General features: G+C 35.4%; 1 protein-coding gene across 1 annotated transcript in view; it reads left to right on the forward strand.

The window, feature by feature from the left end:
- CSMD3 (CUB and Sushi multiple domains 3) overlaps positions 1-20,737 on the forward strand; it is a 1,584,452-nt gene that overhangs the window by 1,486,334 nt on the left and 77,381 nt on the right. The window contains 4 exon segments of the mRNA XM_043974157.1: positions 266-439; positions 1,110-1,283; positions 2,041-2,226; positions 5,330-5,503. Of these exon segments, the coding sequence (XP_043830092.1) occupies positions 266-439; positions 1,110-1,283; positions 2,041-2,226; positions 5,330-5,503 (708 nt within the window).

Genomic DNA, 20,737 nt, shown 5'->3' on the forward strand with positions numbered 1-20,737 from the left:
CCAGAACATATCAGAAAGATAATGTGAATTCCCTTAAAAGTTACTGGATAATTATTCCATTCAGTAATGTTTTATTATGCATCTACTATGTTATAGATACAAGTGCTACATATATATACTGCTAATACAAAGACAAAAATGATGCATTATTTGTCAACAAGGGGTTTTTTAATATACATTTCAAGAGCTGGAAATTAAGCCATGAAAAAAGATGTCAAAATGGCAATTAACTTCCCCCTCTCTTTTTATGTAAACACTACTGCAGCGGGTCATTGTGGAATTCCAGAGCTCATTGTGAATGGACAAGTCATTGGAGAAAATTATGGGTACAGAGACACAGTTGTTTATCAATGTAATCCTGGTTTTCGATTGATTGGTTCTTCTGTAAGGATATGCCAACAGGATCACAATTGGTCTGGTCAGCTGCCATCCTGTGTGCGTAAGTAAGCATGGCAAAGGACAATGGGGGAATCCTGTTCTTAATTATAATTATTGTCTTCCTCTTAGGAAAGGCAAACATATTTCTGTTTTGAACATAGAGACATAAATCTTAAAATTCCCCTTCGGTCTTTGAGTTTCTTCATCTGTCAAATAATTGCTTTGAAATATTTAGTGCACTCATTTATCATATTTCTATTGATGTAATTAATTGACACCCAATCAGACAACTAGGGTCAAAGATAGAATTTGAACCCAGGCCTTCCTGATTCTAGATCTGGCATTTTTTCCACTGTATTATGTTACATAGCAATAGTAGGGGATATGATTAGAAAGATAGGTTGGTTCTATATTGTGGGGAGTCTTAATGCAAATACCAGAATGGTATACTCAGACTTTATTTGAGAACAATTTTACCTTGTAGTGCCTCAGGCAACTACCTAAGACTCTAAGTTGCAGAGAATTTGTGGATCTTTATTAGTAGAACATGTTTCCTCACCTGGGAGCTTCCAATTTCAGTGAAATCTTAGGTCCAGGCTAAAAAAATAAAAGAAGAGCAATAAACATGTTTATTAAATTGTCTTTGGGGTATTAAATAGTATTGTAACTAATAACCAACATTAGTATCTTTGGGGTTTTTTTTGTTGTTTTGTTCTTATAAATGCTCTCAGCTGTTAGCTGTGGTCACCCTGGTAGTCCAATTTATGGAAGAACAAGTGGAAATGGATTCAACTTCAATGATGTTGTAACATTCTCATGCAATATTGGGTATATCATGCAAGGTCCAACAAAGGCTCAATGCCAGGCCAACAGACAGTGGAGCCATCCACCACCAGTATGTAAAGGTAAGCCTTTTGATTGAAACATGTGCCATTCTGCATTAAAAAGAAAACTTAATTCTAAACATACTTTAAGAAGAAAAACATGACTAATAATTTGTTTGATATGTACATAATCATTATAATTGAGCTAACTTTGGTAAACTAATAGAAAATGCTGATTATATTAACTGCTTTAATGCCTCATTTTTCATTTTAGTAACTATGTTAGCTATTAGAAATAACTCTCAAAGAGGGATATTTTTCTCTCCAGCAGTGATTTGCTTTTTTTTTCTTATTGTTGCTTAATTAAAGGGGGAAAAAGAGAGAAACAGTCAGTACCCCTTCCATATCTATTTAACTTTATTACCTTATACTTAGACTATATCTATACATGAAAAGTGGGAAAATTTCAAAAAGCTATTTTTGGAAGATATGGAAAAACCTAAATTTGGAATGCATCTATTTTAAACACACACACACACACACACACACACACACACACACACACACATCTATCTGCATTTATATAAGAAATATGATTTTAAAATTACTTGGATAATTATCTATTCTTTATTTCATCTTTTAAAAACCTAAAGATATATGTGTGTGTGTATATATATATATATATATATACATATATATACATATATACACACACATATATACATATATATGTATATATGTGTGTGTATATATTTGGCTTCTTAAGTGGCTTCCTGAAGATATCATGAACATTTATCACATTTTAAATATTGTTCTAAAATATGTATTTTCTGCTTAGTTGTCAACTGTTCTGATCCGGGAATTCCAGCTAATTCTAAAAGAGAAAGCAAAATAGAACATGGGAACTTCACTTATGGAACTGTGGTATTCTATGACTGCAATCCTGGATATTTTTTATTTGGATCTTCAGTTTTGATATGTCAACCAAATGGCCATTGGGATAAACCCCTCCCAGAGTGTATCAGTAAGTAGATAATGCGTACTTTTCCTTAAAAATGTCATGGAAGCATTGTGTTTGATAAGTATATTTTTCTTTTAGATTTATCTTAAAAAAAACTTCTGTGAAAGTTTTTATTTATGTCTGAATTTTTGCTCAATATTTTTAAAATTCAAAACAAATCATTCTTTCCTCTTTTCTTTGAGTTTGAAACATTAGTTTTCTTCTTGTTTCTCTCTCCAGTCCTCTAGCCTTGCTTTTAAGTTGCTTTGGCTTTTATTTTCACATTTCTCAGGAGGTTAAAAGGTTGAAACTTTGAAACTGACTTTTTAAGAATGACATCCCTGTACATATATACCCATCTCTCTCTCTCTCTCTCTCTCTCTCTCTCTCTCTCTCTCTCTCTCTCTCTCTCTCTCACTCTCACACACACACACACACACACACACACACACACACACACACACACACACACACACTGAGATCATTCTCATTCTGTATTACTTCTTAGTAATGAGTTCCAAACATAAAGAGGCTCATTAACTTTGGTTTTTTTTTTTCATGAGTTGGCATGCAGTCTTTATGATCACTGTGTTACCATTTATATCCTGCAGCCATAACTTAGTACATATTATTCTAAATTTAAAATAACAGGTTCCATTAAGAGAAGTCCTTACTTTCAATCAAATTTGGGGGAGAACATATGTCAAGAAATAACATGTGGTTCTAATTATACCCATCTGTCTATCAATTAACAGATAAGTCCCTCAGACCTTGGCTCTTAGCTAATGCATCAGTTCCTAGATGGTGTAATAAGACTAGGTCTTAAGTTTAGAATGTAAATACATTGTCAGATATTGGCCTTACTGGCCTTTTCTTCTTTTCATGTTTCCCTTCCCTTTTTGTGGGAAGGAGGCAATGAGGGTTAAGTGACTTGCCCAGGATCACACAGCTAGTAAATTTCAAGTATCTGAGGCCAAATTTGAACTCAGGTCCTCCTGAATCCAGGGCTGTTGCTTTATCCACTGCACCACCTAGCTGTCCCCTTCCCTTCCCTTTTTATCCCACTTACTTTATAGTACATGAGACATCACATGATCTCCACACTTGAAGGCTATGTTGTGGTACAGATAGAGGGAGAGTCATCTAGGCAGGGGCCAAGCTCATAAGAACCTATTAAATTGGGTGAGCCAGGCTAAGTGGCAAAGTGTTACTCAAGAAAAAATCAGAGAGGAGGACTCATGGATGAGTTGACTTTAACCAGACTTCCACTCACTTTTCATTTCATTTCACAGTTTCAAATCCTTTAGTTCTATATAACCTTTACTTCCTAACACTTCTCTGCAAGGTCTGATCCTTTGTTCAGAGAATATATTGGGGTTAGTCATACAAAAGGATGAGTTTTCAAAGGCATAATTATATACACAAGGATTTACTATGTTGTCTCTTGCAGACCAAATTCACAGTGGGAAAACAGAAAGCCTTAACTCAAACAACATAATGCAGTAGCTGGGTCTGGGTCAGGGTCTCTTGAAAACCAACTTGATTTTCCATAAAGATTCAGTCTGGGTAAGCCAGGTGGTGCAGTGGATAGAGCAGCGGCCCTGGATTCAGGAGGACCTGAGTTCAAATCTGGCCTAAGACACTTCACACTTACTGGCTGTGTGACCCTAGGCAAGTCACTTAACCTCAATTGCCTCACCAAAACAAAAAAAAAAACACCAAAAACACAGAAAGTTTCAGCCCACATTCTTATTCTAGGTCCTTGCAAACTAAACACTAATGATCTGATAGTAACTTTTCAGCCTAAGTAAACTAACAACTAACAATGTTTATTCTCTTTAAATAGAAATATGTGAGGAAGTGGAGGAAGGTTGGGGGTCAGAGTTGGGGGCAGGGTGAAAAAGTAAGATGAAAGATGTCTGACCAACGAGTCAATACTGAATTGGGGTTAAGTTTGTGATTTGTTCAAAGTATTCAGATTTGGAGCGGGGGTGCAGCTAGGTTGCACAGTGGATAAAGTCCTGGATTCAGGAGGACTTGAGTTCAAATATGACCTCAGACACTTGACACTTACTAGCTGTATAACCCTGGGCAAGTCACTTAACCCTCATTGCCCTGCAAAAAACAAAAACAAAAACAAAACAGAATTAGGATCACAGCATTGATATGTTGAAAAAAAAGTAGAAAACTTGATAATTATGATGCCCTTTTCTTCAAGTTATTACCTTAGAACTAGTTACTCACCTTTTGTCTTCAGCTAGTCTTTAAAGCTGATGGAGGGTACTGATGTTGATATGCAATTATCTTCTCTATATTGGGTTTTCCCATTTTGACTTTGGGACTAAGAAAGGAAGCATGTCCTACCCACCCACTTCCACCTTGCCCTTTATCATTACATTCCAAATTTATTCAAAAAATATCTGAACATAGGGTTGGGGAAAGACTTACAGTTTTTCTTTCTGTCCCCCACAATTGTGGGATTTCAGGAGTTTCCACAAATACACCACACAGGTCTATAGGCAAACATGGGAAAGCAAACCTGTATTCATCTTTCCCTGTTTCATCTATCTATCTATCTATCTATCTATCTATCTATCTATCTATCTATCTATCTATCTATCTATCTATCTGTCAGTCTATTATTTATTTACTCATTGATTCATTTATTTGTTTGTTTTGTTTATTTTTTCCCCTGTTTTTGTTTCCTTATAATAATTTTTTTTATGGCTGCTTCCTATGCTTTGCTTCCCCTACAAACAACACTCCTAATGGGGGAACAGAGTGCAGATTCTAAAAGAATAGCTACTATGATAACCTTTATAATGGAAAAGTGATAGTTTGACATTAGATACAGTTATGTTTTATATGTATAAAAAGCAATCATGGGGCAGCTAGGTGGTACAGTGGATAGAGCACCAGCCCTGGATTCAGGAGAACCTGAGTTCAAATTCGGCCTCAGACACTTAACAATTACTAGCTGTGTGACCCTAGGCAAGTCACTTAACTTCAATTGCCTCAGGAAAAAAAAAAGCAATTATGCTTCCAATATAATTTTAAAATGTTTTGTTTTAGGTCATTTGATTGGTAATTAAAATATTTCTTTATCTTCAATAATTATGTATTGTAGTGATTGACTGTGGACACCCAGGAGTTCCTCCCAATGCAATCCTGTCTGGAGAGAAGTATACATTTGGTTCTACTGTTCATTATTCATGTATAGGAAAACGAACCCTTCTTGGCCAGTCAGCACGTACCTGCCAACTGAATGGACACTGGAGTGGATCACAGCCTCATTGTTCAGGTACTACTTTGAAAAGGAGGAAGACATATACTCAAAAACTTTCATGCATCAAGTATTGTTTTTCATTCTCCCAGAAATAGCCGCCCCAAAACCCCCCAAAACAAAAAAAAAACCCTAACAGCCTTCCGTTGCTATTAAATAAAAAATCTACTTGAGGAAAATAAATGATTTTATGTAAATCCAGTGGAATTTCCTTATTAAGTTGATATTTGGAAAATACTATTTACTATGATTATTGACATGATTTCTTTTAACCTATGAAATGCCTGATATAAGGAGTTCTATTAGGAATCAAATTTATATAAATGAAAGTACTCTGTCATAGAATGAGGAAACCAAAATTTAATATATTTTCATTAGAAGTTTAGAAAAGAATACAGTAGCTTGTCTTAGGAGTAAGCTTATTTCTTTGATTTCTGAAGCTAACAAATTTAGTTCAGATTTACCTTTTGAAACTACAGCTTACTTATACCTTAATTGTCAATAGTTATAAATGTTCAAAAAATGGGTCATATTTGTCCAATGAATAAAGCTTCAGATGTTTAACTTGCACTATAAGTTTTCATTTTATAATTTAATAGGAAAATAACTTTTCTATTAATCTTAATGGGGGTTACTATGAAAGACATACATTTTTTTATTTTTGTTTTTTATCCTCTGTCTCTTCAGAATTACTAAAGCAATTCTTTGATTTTTGTATTCTGTATACCTGGTATCAATCAACCAATCAAACACTGTGTTAGGCACCAGAGATTCAGAAACACACACAAAATCCCTACTTTGAAGGGAGGTTAAATTTAATACTGGCAGAAAAAAATGTACATGTAGAAGTACATACACAATAATTATATTCAAAATAATTCTTTGAGGTAAGGTAATACGAAATGGAGCATCAGGAAAGAAAACAAGATTCTAAATACAGGTGCTTAATATGTGCTTTTTTTGAGTTTAATTAAAAATTGACCCCTTGCCTACAAAACTGAACAGATGTCATCTCTTATTTTCTCTAGCTTTATCATTATGCAATATATACATATACATATATATGTATGTATGTACATATATTTATTTATGTATGTACATATATATGTAGTTATCCTTTATAACTGTCTAATCTGTTTTTAAGTATCTGCTAAAGAATTAATTCATTACTTATAACAATGTTCAAGATAACAATGTCTTAAGAAAAAAACTCTAGACATGTATATTTTAAAATATTCTTGGTAGTCTGATGACATGTTCTAATAGCTGAGAGCTTTATCTTGCATTTCTTCTGTATTGTTTCTGTATACCTTATGCTTATACATATGTATATATTGTATTTATTCTCATTGGTGAGAATTTTTGGTGGTATTTATCCATCCATTATGTGTTATATAATATTTCATTAAATATTAAGCTTTATTTACTTGTATACCTCCTACTATATTAGAGATGTTTCCTACTTGTCCAAGGGCTCAGCCCTTGGTCTTATAATAATAGCTACCTTTTATATCCCATCTTAAGATTTTCAAAGTGCTATATATTATGTCTCATTTGATCATTACTCTAAGAGGTAGATGCTTTCATTGTTTCTGTTATACAAATGAGGAAATTGAGGCTGATAGGGGTTAAGTGACTTGCCTGGGGTCACACAACAAGTGTCTGCAGTCCAATGTATACTCATTAAGTAAAGCTGACTGAATAAATGCAGTGAACAATGCTTTAAGTAACACTTTATATTTATTTAGCAGTTTTCAAAGCATTTTACATATATATATACATACTATGTATACACATATATTATGCATATATCTACATTTATACACACGTTACCACATTTTAAGCTTACAACATCCTTTGTAAGTATCTAAGGTAGATATTAACATTTTATCTCCAGTTGATAAATGGTTTGTCTAGAAGTAAAATGGAATACTTCGTGAAACAGTAAGTTCCTGATCCCTAGAGATCTTTAAATAGATGCTCGGTTAACTATTTAGGTTAAAGGTATGTTAGGAGATTCTTGATTAGGTATAAATCGGATTTGTAGCTACTACTCTCTCATCCAACTTGAGACTGCACTGTTTCAATAACTTATACTCCAAAAGTTCAGGCTGCTAGAAGTTCCTCATAGAGTCTAAACTAAGAGAATAAATACTAATTTAAAATGGGAAAAGTGCTGAGACTGGTTTATCTTCCTAGGAGTGCCAATGGTTTTTTTCTCCAAGCTGTGAGATTTAAAATTGGATATTAGATCATAAATCTCCTCTACTTAACCCTTCCCTTAATTCATCTCCCAGACTAGTAAATGGAAGAAGCTTCTGGTTTTCTAGATAGAGCCTTTATTGTATATAAGGTGTTGTTGATTAGAAGGATAGGAAAACAGAAATACAGTACAAATCGTCTTAAATCTAGGCTTAGTCTATATTCCTTATAAAAACTCACCAAACCGATTTAGGCCACCTTTGGAGTGAGTCAGACCGTCTGTGCCGCGCCGCCCGGAGTCCCGCCAAGCCGGCAAAAAAGGCTACTCCCCTTCTCTCCACCCCGGAAGTCAAAAAAACCCGGCAGGCAGTCTGACATGCGCAGCAGGCGGACTGTACCCGGCAGGCAGTCTGACATGCGCAGCAGGCGGACTGTTCATCTCCTCCCCAAAAGGGTGGTCCTTGAAAAACTGGCGTCTTTCAGTTATCCTAGCCGACTGTTAAAAACTTTCATATTTTACCACAAAGCTAATGGAGAAATTAGAACTGATTATGGCTTATCCCATAAATCTTAATGTGCTGATTACTGACCTACTCTTCTGTGATGTCCTTTTCCTGATCTAAACACTAACTTTTTTTATTTAGAATTTTATTTTCTCAAATTACATGTAAAAACAAATTTTAACATCAATTTTTAAAACGTTTTCCATATTCTCTTCCTCCTTCCCTCCCCACCCCTCCTTAAGAACTCATGCAATTCAATATAAGTTATACATGTGCAGTCATTTAAAATATTTCCACATTATTCAGGTTGTGAAAGAAAACAGACAAAAAAAAACTGCATAAAAAGGAACTTAAAAAAATTATGCTTCAGTCTGTATTCAGATACCATCAGTTCTTTCTCTGTAGATGGATTTCATTTTTCCGAAGTCCTTCAGAGTTGTCTTGATCATTGTATTGTTAAAGATAACTAAGTCATTCACAGCAGATCATTTTTACAATATTGCTGTTATTTTTTAAACAGCACATTTCACTTTGCATCTGCTCATGTAAGTCTTTACAGGTTTTTTTGATAGCATCTTGATCATTATTTTTGTATAATAAACTACATTTATATAATACTTGAAAGAAATATTTGCTTACAGTAAACCCATGAGGTTGATTATTGCAACAACAGTAATAGATAACTTTTATATAGTGCCTTATAAATGACAAAAAATGTTCTTCACAATAGCCCAGCAAAGTACCACAGGTTTTATCATCATCATCAATCAATCCTCCTCCTCATCCAATTATCATAAATACAACAATCCTCCTCCTCCTCGTCATCATCTTCTATTGCTCTAGCTTCTGCTTCAATTTTTTTCACAGTTGCTATTGCTAACTGTGCTTCCCTCCATCTTATTCCCTCCCCATGACATTTACTCTGTTTTCTATCTTCTTTCACCCTATCCATCCTCAAAAGTGTTTTGCTTCTTACTGCTCCCTGGCCCAATCTTCCCTCCCTTCTTTCACTACTCTCCCCTTATCCACTTCTCTTCCTACTTTCCTTCAGGGTAAAATAGATTACTCTACCCAATTGAGTGTGTATGCTATTCTCTCTTTGAGCCAATTCTGATCAGAGTAAGGCTCACTCACTCCCCCATACCTCCCCCATCGTCCCCTCCACTCCATAAGCTTTTCTGGCTTCTTTTATGTGAGATACTTTATCCCATTCCACCTCTCCCTTTCCCTTTCTCCCAGTGCATTATCCTCAGCCCTTAATTTTTTTAAAGATATCATCCCTTCATATTCAACTCACATCTGTGCCTTCTGTCCAAATATACTCCATTCAGTTTACCTTTTTATGCTTCTCTAGGGTCTTGTATTTGAAAGGCAGATTTTCTATTCAGCTCAGGTCTTTTCATCAAGAATGCCTAAAAGTCCTCTCTTTTATTGAATTCCCATTTTTCCCCCTGAAAGATTATAATCAGTTTTTCTGGGTAGGTGATTCTTGGTTGTAATCCCAGTTCCTTTTCCCTCAAGAATATAATATCCCCAGCCCTCTAATCCTTTAATGTAGAAGCTGCTAGATATTGTGTTTTCCTGACTGTGGCTCTGCCATCCTTGAATTGTTCCTTTTTGGCTGCTTGCAATATTTTCTCCTTGACTGGGGAATTCTGGAATTTGGTTATAGTATTCCTGGAGGTTTTCCTTTTGGGATCTCTTTCAGGAGGTGATTGGTGGATTCTTTCCATGTCTGTTTTACCTTCTGCTTCTTGAATATCAGGGCAACTTTCCCTGACAATTTCTTGGAAGATGATGTCTAGGCTTTTTATTGAACATGGCTTTCAGGTAGTCCAATAATTTTCAAACTATCTCTCATGCATCTATTTTTCAGGTCAGCTGTTTTTCCAAGGAGAGATTTCACATTGCCCTCTATTTTTTCATTCTTTTGGTTTAACTTTATTGTGTCTTGATTTCTCATAAAGTCACTAGCTTTCATTTGCTCAATCCTATTTTTTTTAATAAAAGTATTTTGTTATTTTCCAGTTACATGTAGTTTTCAACATTTTTTAATAAGATTTTCAATTTCAAATTTTTCTCCTTCCCTCCCCTCTCTCCCCTCCCCCCCAGATAGCAGGTAATCTGATATAGGTTATATGTATATAATAACATTAAACATATTTCTGCATTAGTCATGTTATAAGAAAAGAATCAGAGCAAAAAGGAAAAACTTCAAAAAATGAAAAACAACAGCACCAAAAACCAAAAGAAATACTATGGTTCAATCAGCATCCATATTCCACAGTTCTTTTTTTTTCTGGATTTGGAGATCCTTTTCCATCATGAGTCATTTGGAACTTTCTTGTACCATTGTATTGGTGAGAAGAATCTAGTCTATCACAGTTGATCAACATATAATGTTGATGATACTGTATATAATGGTTTTCTGGTTCTGCTCATCCCACTCATCATCAGTTCATGCAAGTCCTTCCAGGTTTCTCTGAATTCCTCCTGCTCATCATTTCTTATAGCACAATAGAATTCCATAACATTCATATACCACAACTTGTTCAGCCATTCCCCAACTGATGGACAGCCCCTCAATTTCTAATTCCTTGCCACCACAAAAAGAGCAGCTATAAATATTTTTGTACATGTGGGTCCTTTTCCCTTTTTTATGATCTCTTTGGGAAAAAGACCCAAAAGTGGTATTGCTGGGTCAAAGGGTATGCACAGCTTTATAGCCCTTTGGGCATAATTCCAAATTGTTCTCCAGAATGGTTGGATCAGTTCACAGCTCTACCAACAATGCATTAGTGTTCCAATTTTTCTACAACTTTTCCAACATTTATTATTTTCCTTTTTTGTCATATTAGCCAATCTGATAGGTGTCAGGTGGTACCTCAGAGTTGTTTTAATTTGCATCTCTCTAATCAATAGTTCAATCCTACTTTTTTTTTTAGTGATGTAATTGGGGTTAAGTGACTTGCCCAGGGTCACACAGCTAGTAAGTGTTAAGTGTCTGAGGCCGGATTTGAACTCAGGTACTCCTGACTCCAGAGCCAGTGCTCTATCCACTGCACCACCTAGCTGCCCCCAATCCTAATTTTTAATCAATTATTTTCTTTAGAGAGATTTTGTATCTCCTTTTCCATTTTGTCTTTTTAAGATGTTAACTTTTTTTCATGACCCTCCTGCATCACTCTCATTTCTCTTTCTATTTTTTCTTCTACCTCTCTTACTTTACCTTCAAAGTGCTTTTTGAGCACTTCCATGGCCTGAGACCAATCCATATTTTTCTTGAAAGCTTTGGATATAGGGGCTTGAACTTTGTTATCTTCTTCTGAGGGTGTATTTTGATCTTCCTTGTCACCAAAGAAACTTTGTAGGTTCTGCTTTTTTTTCTGTTTGCTCATTTTCCCAGGCTATTTCTTGACTTTTAACTCCTTAAAGTAGGGCACTGCTTCCAGGGTGCTTCCAAGCTTCAGGGGGTCCAAAGTGGTACAATTTAAAGAGAGTCACATTTACCACTCCCCTGGCCTGTGCTCTGGTCTGCAAGCAAACAAAAGCCTGCTTGCCCTCTGACCCAGAATAGAATCTTGTTTTACTGTGGCTGCAAGCTCTAACATTCATGTGCTCCTCCCCCACCTGTACTGGCACTCAAGACCAAGACCTGGATCCTAGCTCAGGCAACACAACAGAGTTCCACCTCAGCACCAGCATAGACCTTTTGATGCTACTAATTATTAGATAGTTATTTTTTCCCTTCCATGGGTCCAAGATCTTCCCTTTTCCAGTTATTATCCATTGATCCTTGTTCTCCCTTCTGGGGCCAAGAAAATAATTCCAATCCCCCTTCCACATTTATAGCCCTCAAATAATTAAAGATACTGATCATTTCTCCTTGACTACTCTTTTCACGTTATATTTCTTAATTTCCAGTAAGCAAATATCACATGGCATGAACTCCTTACCTATCACTATCCTTGCCTTCCTCTGGAATTCTCCAGCTTATGTGTTCTTCCTAAAATAAGATTCCTTGAACTGAACAGATTAAATGTCACATCTTTGTTCTGATTACGGAATGTTATAACTAGATTATCACCTTGCTGGTACTGGGCAATATTCCTCTCCTACTCTAACCTGAGATGGCATTAGTTTTCCTGTCTACTGTATCATACTGTGGACTCATTGACATTTCTTTCCACATACCACTTTGTCCCCCAAAGAAAATATTTTTCAGATTATAGGATAATAGCAAGATAGATCTAGTATTAGAAGAATCATGTATAGGTTATCTATCTCAACTCCCCAATTTTACAGTATCCATGGAGGCCTGGAGAGGTTAAGGCCAATAGAGGTTAAATGACAAAAGCCTAAGACCAAGTAGCTAGTGTCAAAGCCTGAATTTGAACTCATGTTCTATTAATTCCAAGTTCATTTTCCTCCCATTGAATCAGCAGAGTAGTTGCTGTCTAGTGATAACATGTACTTTTGAAGTTGAATTTTGAATCCAAGTGGAAAACTTACATTTATCTTTGTTAGCATTCATCTTATCTGATTCAGCTCAGTGTTCAAACTTGTTGTTCAGTGTTTGATCTGTCCCTCTCAAATTTATGTCATCTGCAAATATGATATACATGTCTTCTCTGCTTTTATCCATGTCATTATTAAAATATTAAATTAGTACAACATTCAAGTGCTTCTCCCTGAGGTATCTCCCAGTGGAGATCTTTGTCCAAATTGATATGAAACTATTAATTACTACTCTTTGGGCACAGCCATTCAAATTATTCTAAATCTAAAAAAAATCCCAAGTACTATTATTTCATCCAAATTTTTCTACTGTTTCCACAAGAGAGTATGAAAAATCCAGGTAAGATATACAAGAGCTTCCCCTGATCAACCAAATTAGGGGACCTATCAGAAATGGAAATAAAATTGGTCTAATATAAGCCATTCTTCATGAATTTCTGTTGGTTCTCTGTGACTGTCACCTCCTTTCTAGATATTCACTACCCATGTATTTAATTTTGCTAGGTATCAAACTTAAGTACACTAGTCCATAGTTTACATATTCCATCCTCTTGTCTTTTTAAGAAAACAGAAGATTTGCTTTTCTCCATTTGGATAATACCTCATACCTTTTCCATCATCTTCCAAAGATCACTGACTTCAGTCTCTTTACTTTGTGACCATGCTTCAGCTGTGTTCTCCCTTTGGCTCTGTAGACCCCTTCTATTAGTGACTTCCTCCCAGAACCTCCATTTTGTGGAAGTGCCCAGACCAAAGATCCCTCATTTTGTAGACTTTAATCACTATGCTCTCATGTGGGTACATCCCCCTCCCTCTACCACCAGCATTTTCAGCTCCCTTTTCTGAATTGTCTTCTCCCATTAGAATGAATGTAAGGTCTTTAAGAAAAAAGACTCTATTTTTCCTTATATTTGTATCCATAATGCCTGGCACATAGTATACACTTAGTAAATGCTTACTGAACTAACAGGGACTCCGTAATAATATCTTCCTGGTCTTTTAGTACCTGCGGATGTTGTTCATTAGAAACCAAGATTAGTACTCTTCACTTGAACTAAGTGGTCTCTTCCCATTTTTTTACTTACTATTATTTTTTATTTTTTATATTATTTTTTAATTACTTTTTATAGTAATTCCTTATAAGCTATTTGTGAGGGGCAGCTAGGTGGCACAGTGGATAGAGCACTGGCCCTGGAGTCAGGAGGACCTGAGTTGAAATCCGACCTCAGACACTTAACACATAATTAGCTGTGTGACCCTGGGCAAGTCACTTAACCCCAATTGCCTCACAAAAAAAAAAAAAGAAAAGAAAAAAAATAAGCTATTTGTGTTTGTCCTTTTTATCCAAAGATTATTCTCCTTGGTAGAGAAAATGAAACAAATGTAAGATTTAAGTAGTTTTGTGTCTTCTTTCTCATACACTTTCATTTTATCTGCCCTAAGAAGCAGGCCTATGCTGTCTTTGATCTTACTTTTTCTCTATCTACTATAACTAAAACAAAACAACCACACACAAAAATCCTTTGTGGTTGTTTTTCTTAGTGTAAGGGGCTAAAATTCTAGCTAGTCTGTCTAAAATATCTAATGAGTGGTCACCAATAAATTATAAGCTTTAGCAAGAGTTTAGACTTTTAGGCATTTATTAAGGAGAATAGGAATTTGGTGAAGAGAGAAAGAAAGGCCTAGAGAATCTATCTATCAAAGGGAGAGTGCATTTTAGCTTCACTCTCCATGACAGTCCTTATGAAAGAGAGCGAGCCACACCTCCTTCATCCCACAAGCCTCCTGTGAAACTCGCCACATCCCATCCACATGCAAACACATCTCCAAGCTAATTGGCTGGTAGCCTTGATTGAGAGTACCCACGAGCAAATGTCACTGCCTGATGCCAAAGACGTGACTGCATGGCTTGCCCTCAGACACCTTTTCCTCATGACAGAGCTTTCCTACAGTAACTTCCCAGCAGGTGGTGTCATTCCAATCATTACAGTAGCTTTAATCCTCCTGTTGCTAGTCTATTAAAAAAATTGATTTATTTTTACACCACATTCATTTCTGGCGGACTCCACCACCACCACATCATTTTGAAACCTTCCTTGTGAAAATATGAAGATAAAAACAGGTAAACAAATACATCCAAAGCAATAACAGTATTTGACATTGCATACCACATTCCCAGTGGTCTCTCCTACCTCTTTCTTAAGAGATGGGAACATGATATCATTATTTATTCATCAGGACTTTCACTGTTTTGTTATTTATTCATTGTTTGATTTTTTACTTATATTGTTATAATCATTGTTTATATGGTTTTTTGATTATGATTATTTTGTTCTACATTATTTCATCCAAATCTTTTTGTTTCTTTGAACTTTTACATTCTTAGAGCCCTATGCCACACCTTTATCACACCTCCCCTTGCTTCTACAATAATAATTAATAACTATTACTGTTACTAACAACAGCTATAATTTGTGATTAAAATTTGCAAACTCTTTACAAATATTATCTCTTCTTATTCTCACAGCAACTCTAGGAAGGCAGTGCTATTATTGTCCCCATACAGATGCGGAAACTAAAGCAGGCAAGTTATGTCCCTTGCCCAAGGTCACATAGCTAGGAAGAATGTATAGCAGAATTTTAACTAAAGTCTTCTTGAATTCAGGTCCAGTGCTCTCTATCTATTGCACTACATTTCTATAAATAAATATTTTTTTTTGTTTAAATCTAAGTTGGTTTGTGAGGTCTCTGTGCATTAGTATTTTTAGGCAATGACCAACTTTCTTCCTAATCCAAATTGCTTGACTGTGTCATAATTTAATTCTTAAGAGTTTCCATATTCTTCCTGGTTTGATTTCCCTTGTAGAATTTTAGTTCATGGTATTCTAATTAGCTTTTATAGGCCCTTTGATATCATGTCTATAAAAAAAATGTTACAGTATCCATGATTTTTTCTTCTATAACTCAGACATTTCCTTCTTAGATTACCATAATTTTTACTTAAGCAATCAGGTTCTCTTTTCTGGGGAAAATTCATTCCAGAATAGAATTTCAAATAGTTGGTTGCTCCATCTTTTTTTTCCTTCCATATTTTTTTAAAAAAAGAATAAGTATTATTGGTATATTTTGTTTCTAGAATACATGCATTTAGAAATTACTCATATTTCATGAGAGATCTCTTCTAACAAAGTAAAACAGTTAAGTAAATCTAGCAAAACAGTGATTTAATCTGAAAGTGAATACAACATTTTACATCTATAGCACCCTCCCACATCTCTTAAAAAAAAAAACAACACCTGAAATCTATTTTCTGTCCTTTCCATCCCCTAATCCTACCCTGTGGAAACAAAACAAAACAAAACAATCTCATAACAAATATTCATAGTTAAGCAAAATAAATTTCCTTAGTGGTTATATGTTTCCTTCTGTATCCTAAATCTCTTCCATTTCTTTAATATATAGTATGAGTTGTCTAGAATTATTAATAATTATTCTATTGCCCATAGTTTGTATAGCATTAAAGGTTTATTTTTGTTTTTAACAGTTTAAATTATTTTCTTGGTTTTGCTTATTTAGTATTCATCAGTTTATAAAAAGTCCTCAAAATTGTTAAATTTTATAATAATGGTAGTATAAATTGTACTTCTGGTTCTGCTTACTTTATTCTGCATCAGTTCATTTAACCTTTTCTATGTCTTTATAAAATAGTTTTTTTTTATTTGTTTTTGCCCAATTATATTCCATAACATTCATATACCATAACTTATTCAGGAATTCCTGTTTTCCAACATTTCCTTAGTTTCTAGTTTTTGGTCACCACAGAAAGAGATGTTCTAAGTGTTTTTGTTCATAAACAACCTTTAAAAGTTGATTTCTTTTAGAAATAGACCTAGAAGTGGTATAGCTGAGTCAAAGGGCATATACTGTTTAGTAATTATTTTGTATATACATTGTATCTATTCACAAATCTACTAACTTCATCAATGTGCCTCTTTTCCCATAGCCTCTACAACCTTTATCATTTTCCTTTTTTGTTATCCTTGCCATTATCACTACTAATCAGAGGAACACAAATTAAAGCAATTCCAAGATTCTACCTTATATCCTCTACCTTTTGAAGGAGAAAACTAACAATAAGACAATGCCCTAAATTGTTGTTTTTCTGCTTCTTACAGAAAACTCAAATAAGGACTAGATAACTGAAATTTGGAGCAGCTGGGTAACACAGTGCATAGAGTGCCATGCCTGGACTCAAGAAAACCTGAGTTCAGATGTGGCTTTAGACACTAATTGTGTGATCCTAGGCAAGTCACTACACCCTGTTTGCCTCAGTTTCCTCATCTGTAAAATGATCTGGAGAAGGAAGTGGATAAACTACTCCAGGATCTTTGCCAAGAAAACCTCAAATGAGGTCACAAAAAAATCAGAAACAACTGAAAAACAACAATAAACTGAACTTTTTTTCTAACTGCTATATCATGTGTATTTGCTAGAAATGTGATATAGTCTCTGAACTAATCTCTTCCATCTTTCTGTCCAGGCAATCTATAGTATACTTCATCAATACTATCATTCCAATCTCTTCTTCTATTCATCTTTCGCAATAGAATTTGTCCCATTACTAAATTTTGTCATGTCTCTCTTTTTGGTGATGCAATTGGGGTTAAGTGACTTGCCATGGGTCAAGTACACTTACAAGCTAGTAAGTGTCAAATGTCTGAGGACGAATTTTAACTCAGGTCCTCCTGAATCCAGGACCAGTGCTTTATCCACTGCACCACCTAGCTGCCCCAACCCCATGTCTTCTTTCTTCTTGGGTTAATTGTATCAGGAACTCTGTGCATTTAATGTCTTTCATGTCTGTTTCTTCTTAATGGTCAGTGTTTATTGCTCATCTCACATGATTTAGACATAAAGAGTGATACCATAGGTAAATTAGAAGGGGAAGGAGTACTTTACCTCTCAGATCTATGGAAAGGAAAATAATTTATGTCCAAACAAGAGATAGAGAATATTATGAAATGCAAAATGGATGATTTTGATTACATTAAATTAAAAAGCTTTTGTACAAACAGAAGCAATGCAGCCAAGATTAGAACAGAGACAGAAAGCTGGGAAACAATTTTTACAGCCAGTATTTCTGAAAAAGGCCTCATTTCTAAAATATATAGGAAACTAAATAAAATTTATAAGAATGCAAGTCATTCCCGAATTGAGAAATGGTCAAAGGATATGAACAAGCAGTTGTCAGATGAAGAAATCAATGCTATCTATTGCCATATAAAAATATTTATCCCTTATCTCATTCCCCCCACCAGTTATGTTTCTTTTGAATAAAGTATATTCTTCCATAGCCACGTTTTATTTAGGTGTCTTATTCTATCATGTCTTAGTCAAAACTGTGAGGTCAATTTTACCTCTCTGCATTTAGGATCTCACTTCATCCTTTTAGCCATAATTTGTCCAATTGTACATTTGAGATATTTACATTTGACATCTGAGGACATGGGTTTTATTACTGGCTCCTTTCTTGGATTTTGTCTACTATAAATTCCTAGGCATCTCTACTGCTATTTCTTGTCTAACATTTTACCTACTCTTTATGGTATCTATGCATATTTATACAGGTTTCTCCTTCCTTTTTTCTTTTTCAGCTTAAAGTTGTTTTGACTATATTTGTATGACCTCAGGGTAATGCATTATTACAAGCCCCTTTAAGATTTATTCCATCTCTGGCCAGAATCTTCCTATATTGTAAATTGTGTTCCAGAAATTCAATTTCCATTCTTAGACATCATCTTCTTTACCATATGTTTCATTTCCCAAATCTGATTTTTTACTTCATTAAATGTTGACTGTAAGTGATATCAGGTATATTACCTGTGTCTCTCGGGTTCCTGGCCAAGATTTCCTAATCTCTTTCATTGATTTCTAGATTTGTTCTGGAAGTATTGTTTGTGTCTATGTGGGTCACTGAAATGGGTAGTAGTGATCTGTTTTAATAAGTCTTAAGAGGTTCTCTAGAATATCTTGGAAAAAAGCTGAGAGCAATATATCTATTGTTGTGAGATTGAAAAATAATTGCACCTTACCATGAAGGAGAAGGGAATAAGCATTTGTGAAAAGCCTACTACAAGCTAGGCATTGTGCTAAGTGTTTTACAAGTTATCATCATTGCCATTTTACAGTTGAGAAAACTGAGGTAAACAGAGTGACTCGCCCAGGGTCACACAGCTGGCAAGTTTCTAAGGCAGCAGTTGAACTCAGGTCTTTCTGAATCCAGGCCACTCACTAACTGCTGCATTACCAGCTGCATCTAAAATCTCATCACCTAGGGGCAGCTAGATGGTGCAGTGGTTAAAGCACTAGCCCTGGATTCAGGAGTACCTGAGTTCAAATCCGGCCTCAGACACTTGACACTTACTAGCTGTGTGACCCTGGGCAAGTCACTTAGCCCCAATTGCCTCACTAAAAAAATAAATAAATAAATAAAATCTCATCACCTCCCACACAACTTCTTTACCAGATGATCTCTCACCTGAGAGCACCTATGAAACTACAGTATTATTTCTTGGAGTTTAAGCTGCTGCTTTTTCATTAGAGCACCCATCTTTTCTTTAGGACAAGCCTCAGCTTGCTTTCGTGGTTAAAATGTTCAGTGCTCAGTCCTACAAAATGGTTTTAATTTTTTTTTTTTATGACTTTTTCCCCCTCCTCCAATGGGCCATACATCAGACTTCTCTGCCTTTTCAAGTACTTATTCTTCTTGTTTTCCACACTGAAACCTTTCTACCAGTTTTTGTTTGGGGATTTGTCGTTACTGTTTTGTAAAGAAACTTTAACATTAAAATTGTGTCCACTTTAAAATAGATATTGTCCTTTTGGTCTTTTTACATATGCTAAAAATTATTCTTTTAACCTGAAGGTTTTAGAGGCATTCCTGAAATCCCTTTGTCTTCTCTTCTAGAAGAAAGAACAGTTTGCCTTTTGATCATAGATTGCAGTATTATGGAATTGGCAGGTCCAGGTCATCCCAAATTTCTCCCTGCTCTCCATACTTACTGGAACAGGGAGCTTTAGTCACTCAACTTTGTTGCTACTAGTTCACAATCACAACGACTATGGCAAACTGCTTATGGGTGATTTCAATTTCCCTCACCTCTTTAACTCTCTTAAACACAGTTAACACTGTGAAAAGTCTCTTTGGCAACATTTAACACTTTGACAGCCACACTCAATTACCTTTCTTTTATTTTATTACCGTCTTACCTAGTTTTGTGCAGCTAAATGACACAGTGGATAAAATGCTGGGCTTGGAATTAGGAAAAACTGAGTTCAGATCCTGCCTCATTCACTAGCTGTGTCCCCCTTGGCAAGTCATTTAACCTGTTTTAGCCTCAGTTTCTTCGTTTCTAAAATAGGGGAAAATAATTGTACCTGCATTACAGAGTTGTTGAGAGGATTACAATTAAATTAAATAATATTTGTAAGTGCTTTGTAAACATTTGTTAAAAAGAGGACTGTGTCCCCTGCTAACCAGAGTAATCTACAAGCAGAAACTGTGCTTCATGGTATCAGAATGAGGTGTTCCCCACAGCTTATGAAGCATGGTAAGAAACCCCAAGTTCCCCATGAACCAGAGCAAGGAGAAGTCAAAAACTATGTTCTTTGCAAACCAGAGTGAAGAATGTAAAAAACCAAAAACAAAACAAATAAACAAAAACCTGTGCCCCATGAAACAGAGTGAAGGACAGTTCAGTAGCACCCATTTTATTATTCTATTTAGCAAAAACTGCATGCATACATGCATGTATGGAAGCTATTTTCAGAATAGCCCACTCAAAATTTGGAAAGGCAGATATAGTTGGAAAATGGGGTGGGGAAGGTTGCACAGTCCCTGGACAGTTAAGATTTATTGACACGTCAGTTAGGTCTGACTTGATTTTCTCTCTGCTTCCTGGTTTGCAGGAACATATTCTTCCTTCCATTTGCACAACACAAATCAGCTGATAGTTCAAGCCTGGAAAGC

The sequence above is a fragment of the Dromiciops gliroides genome, chromosome 1 (assembly GCF_019393635.1).
Source record: "Dromiciops gliroides isolate mDroGli1 chromosome 1, mDroGli1.pri, whole genome shotgun sequence".
Classification (NCBI taxonomy): Eukaryota; Metazoa; Chordata; class Mammalia; order Microbiotheria; family Microbiotheriidae; genus Dromiciops; species Dromiciops gliroides.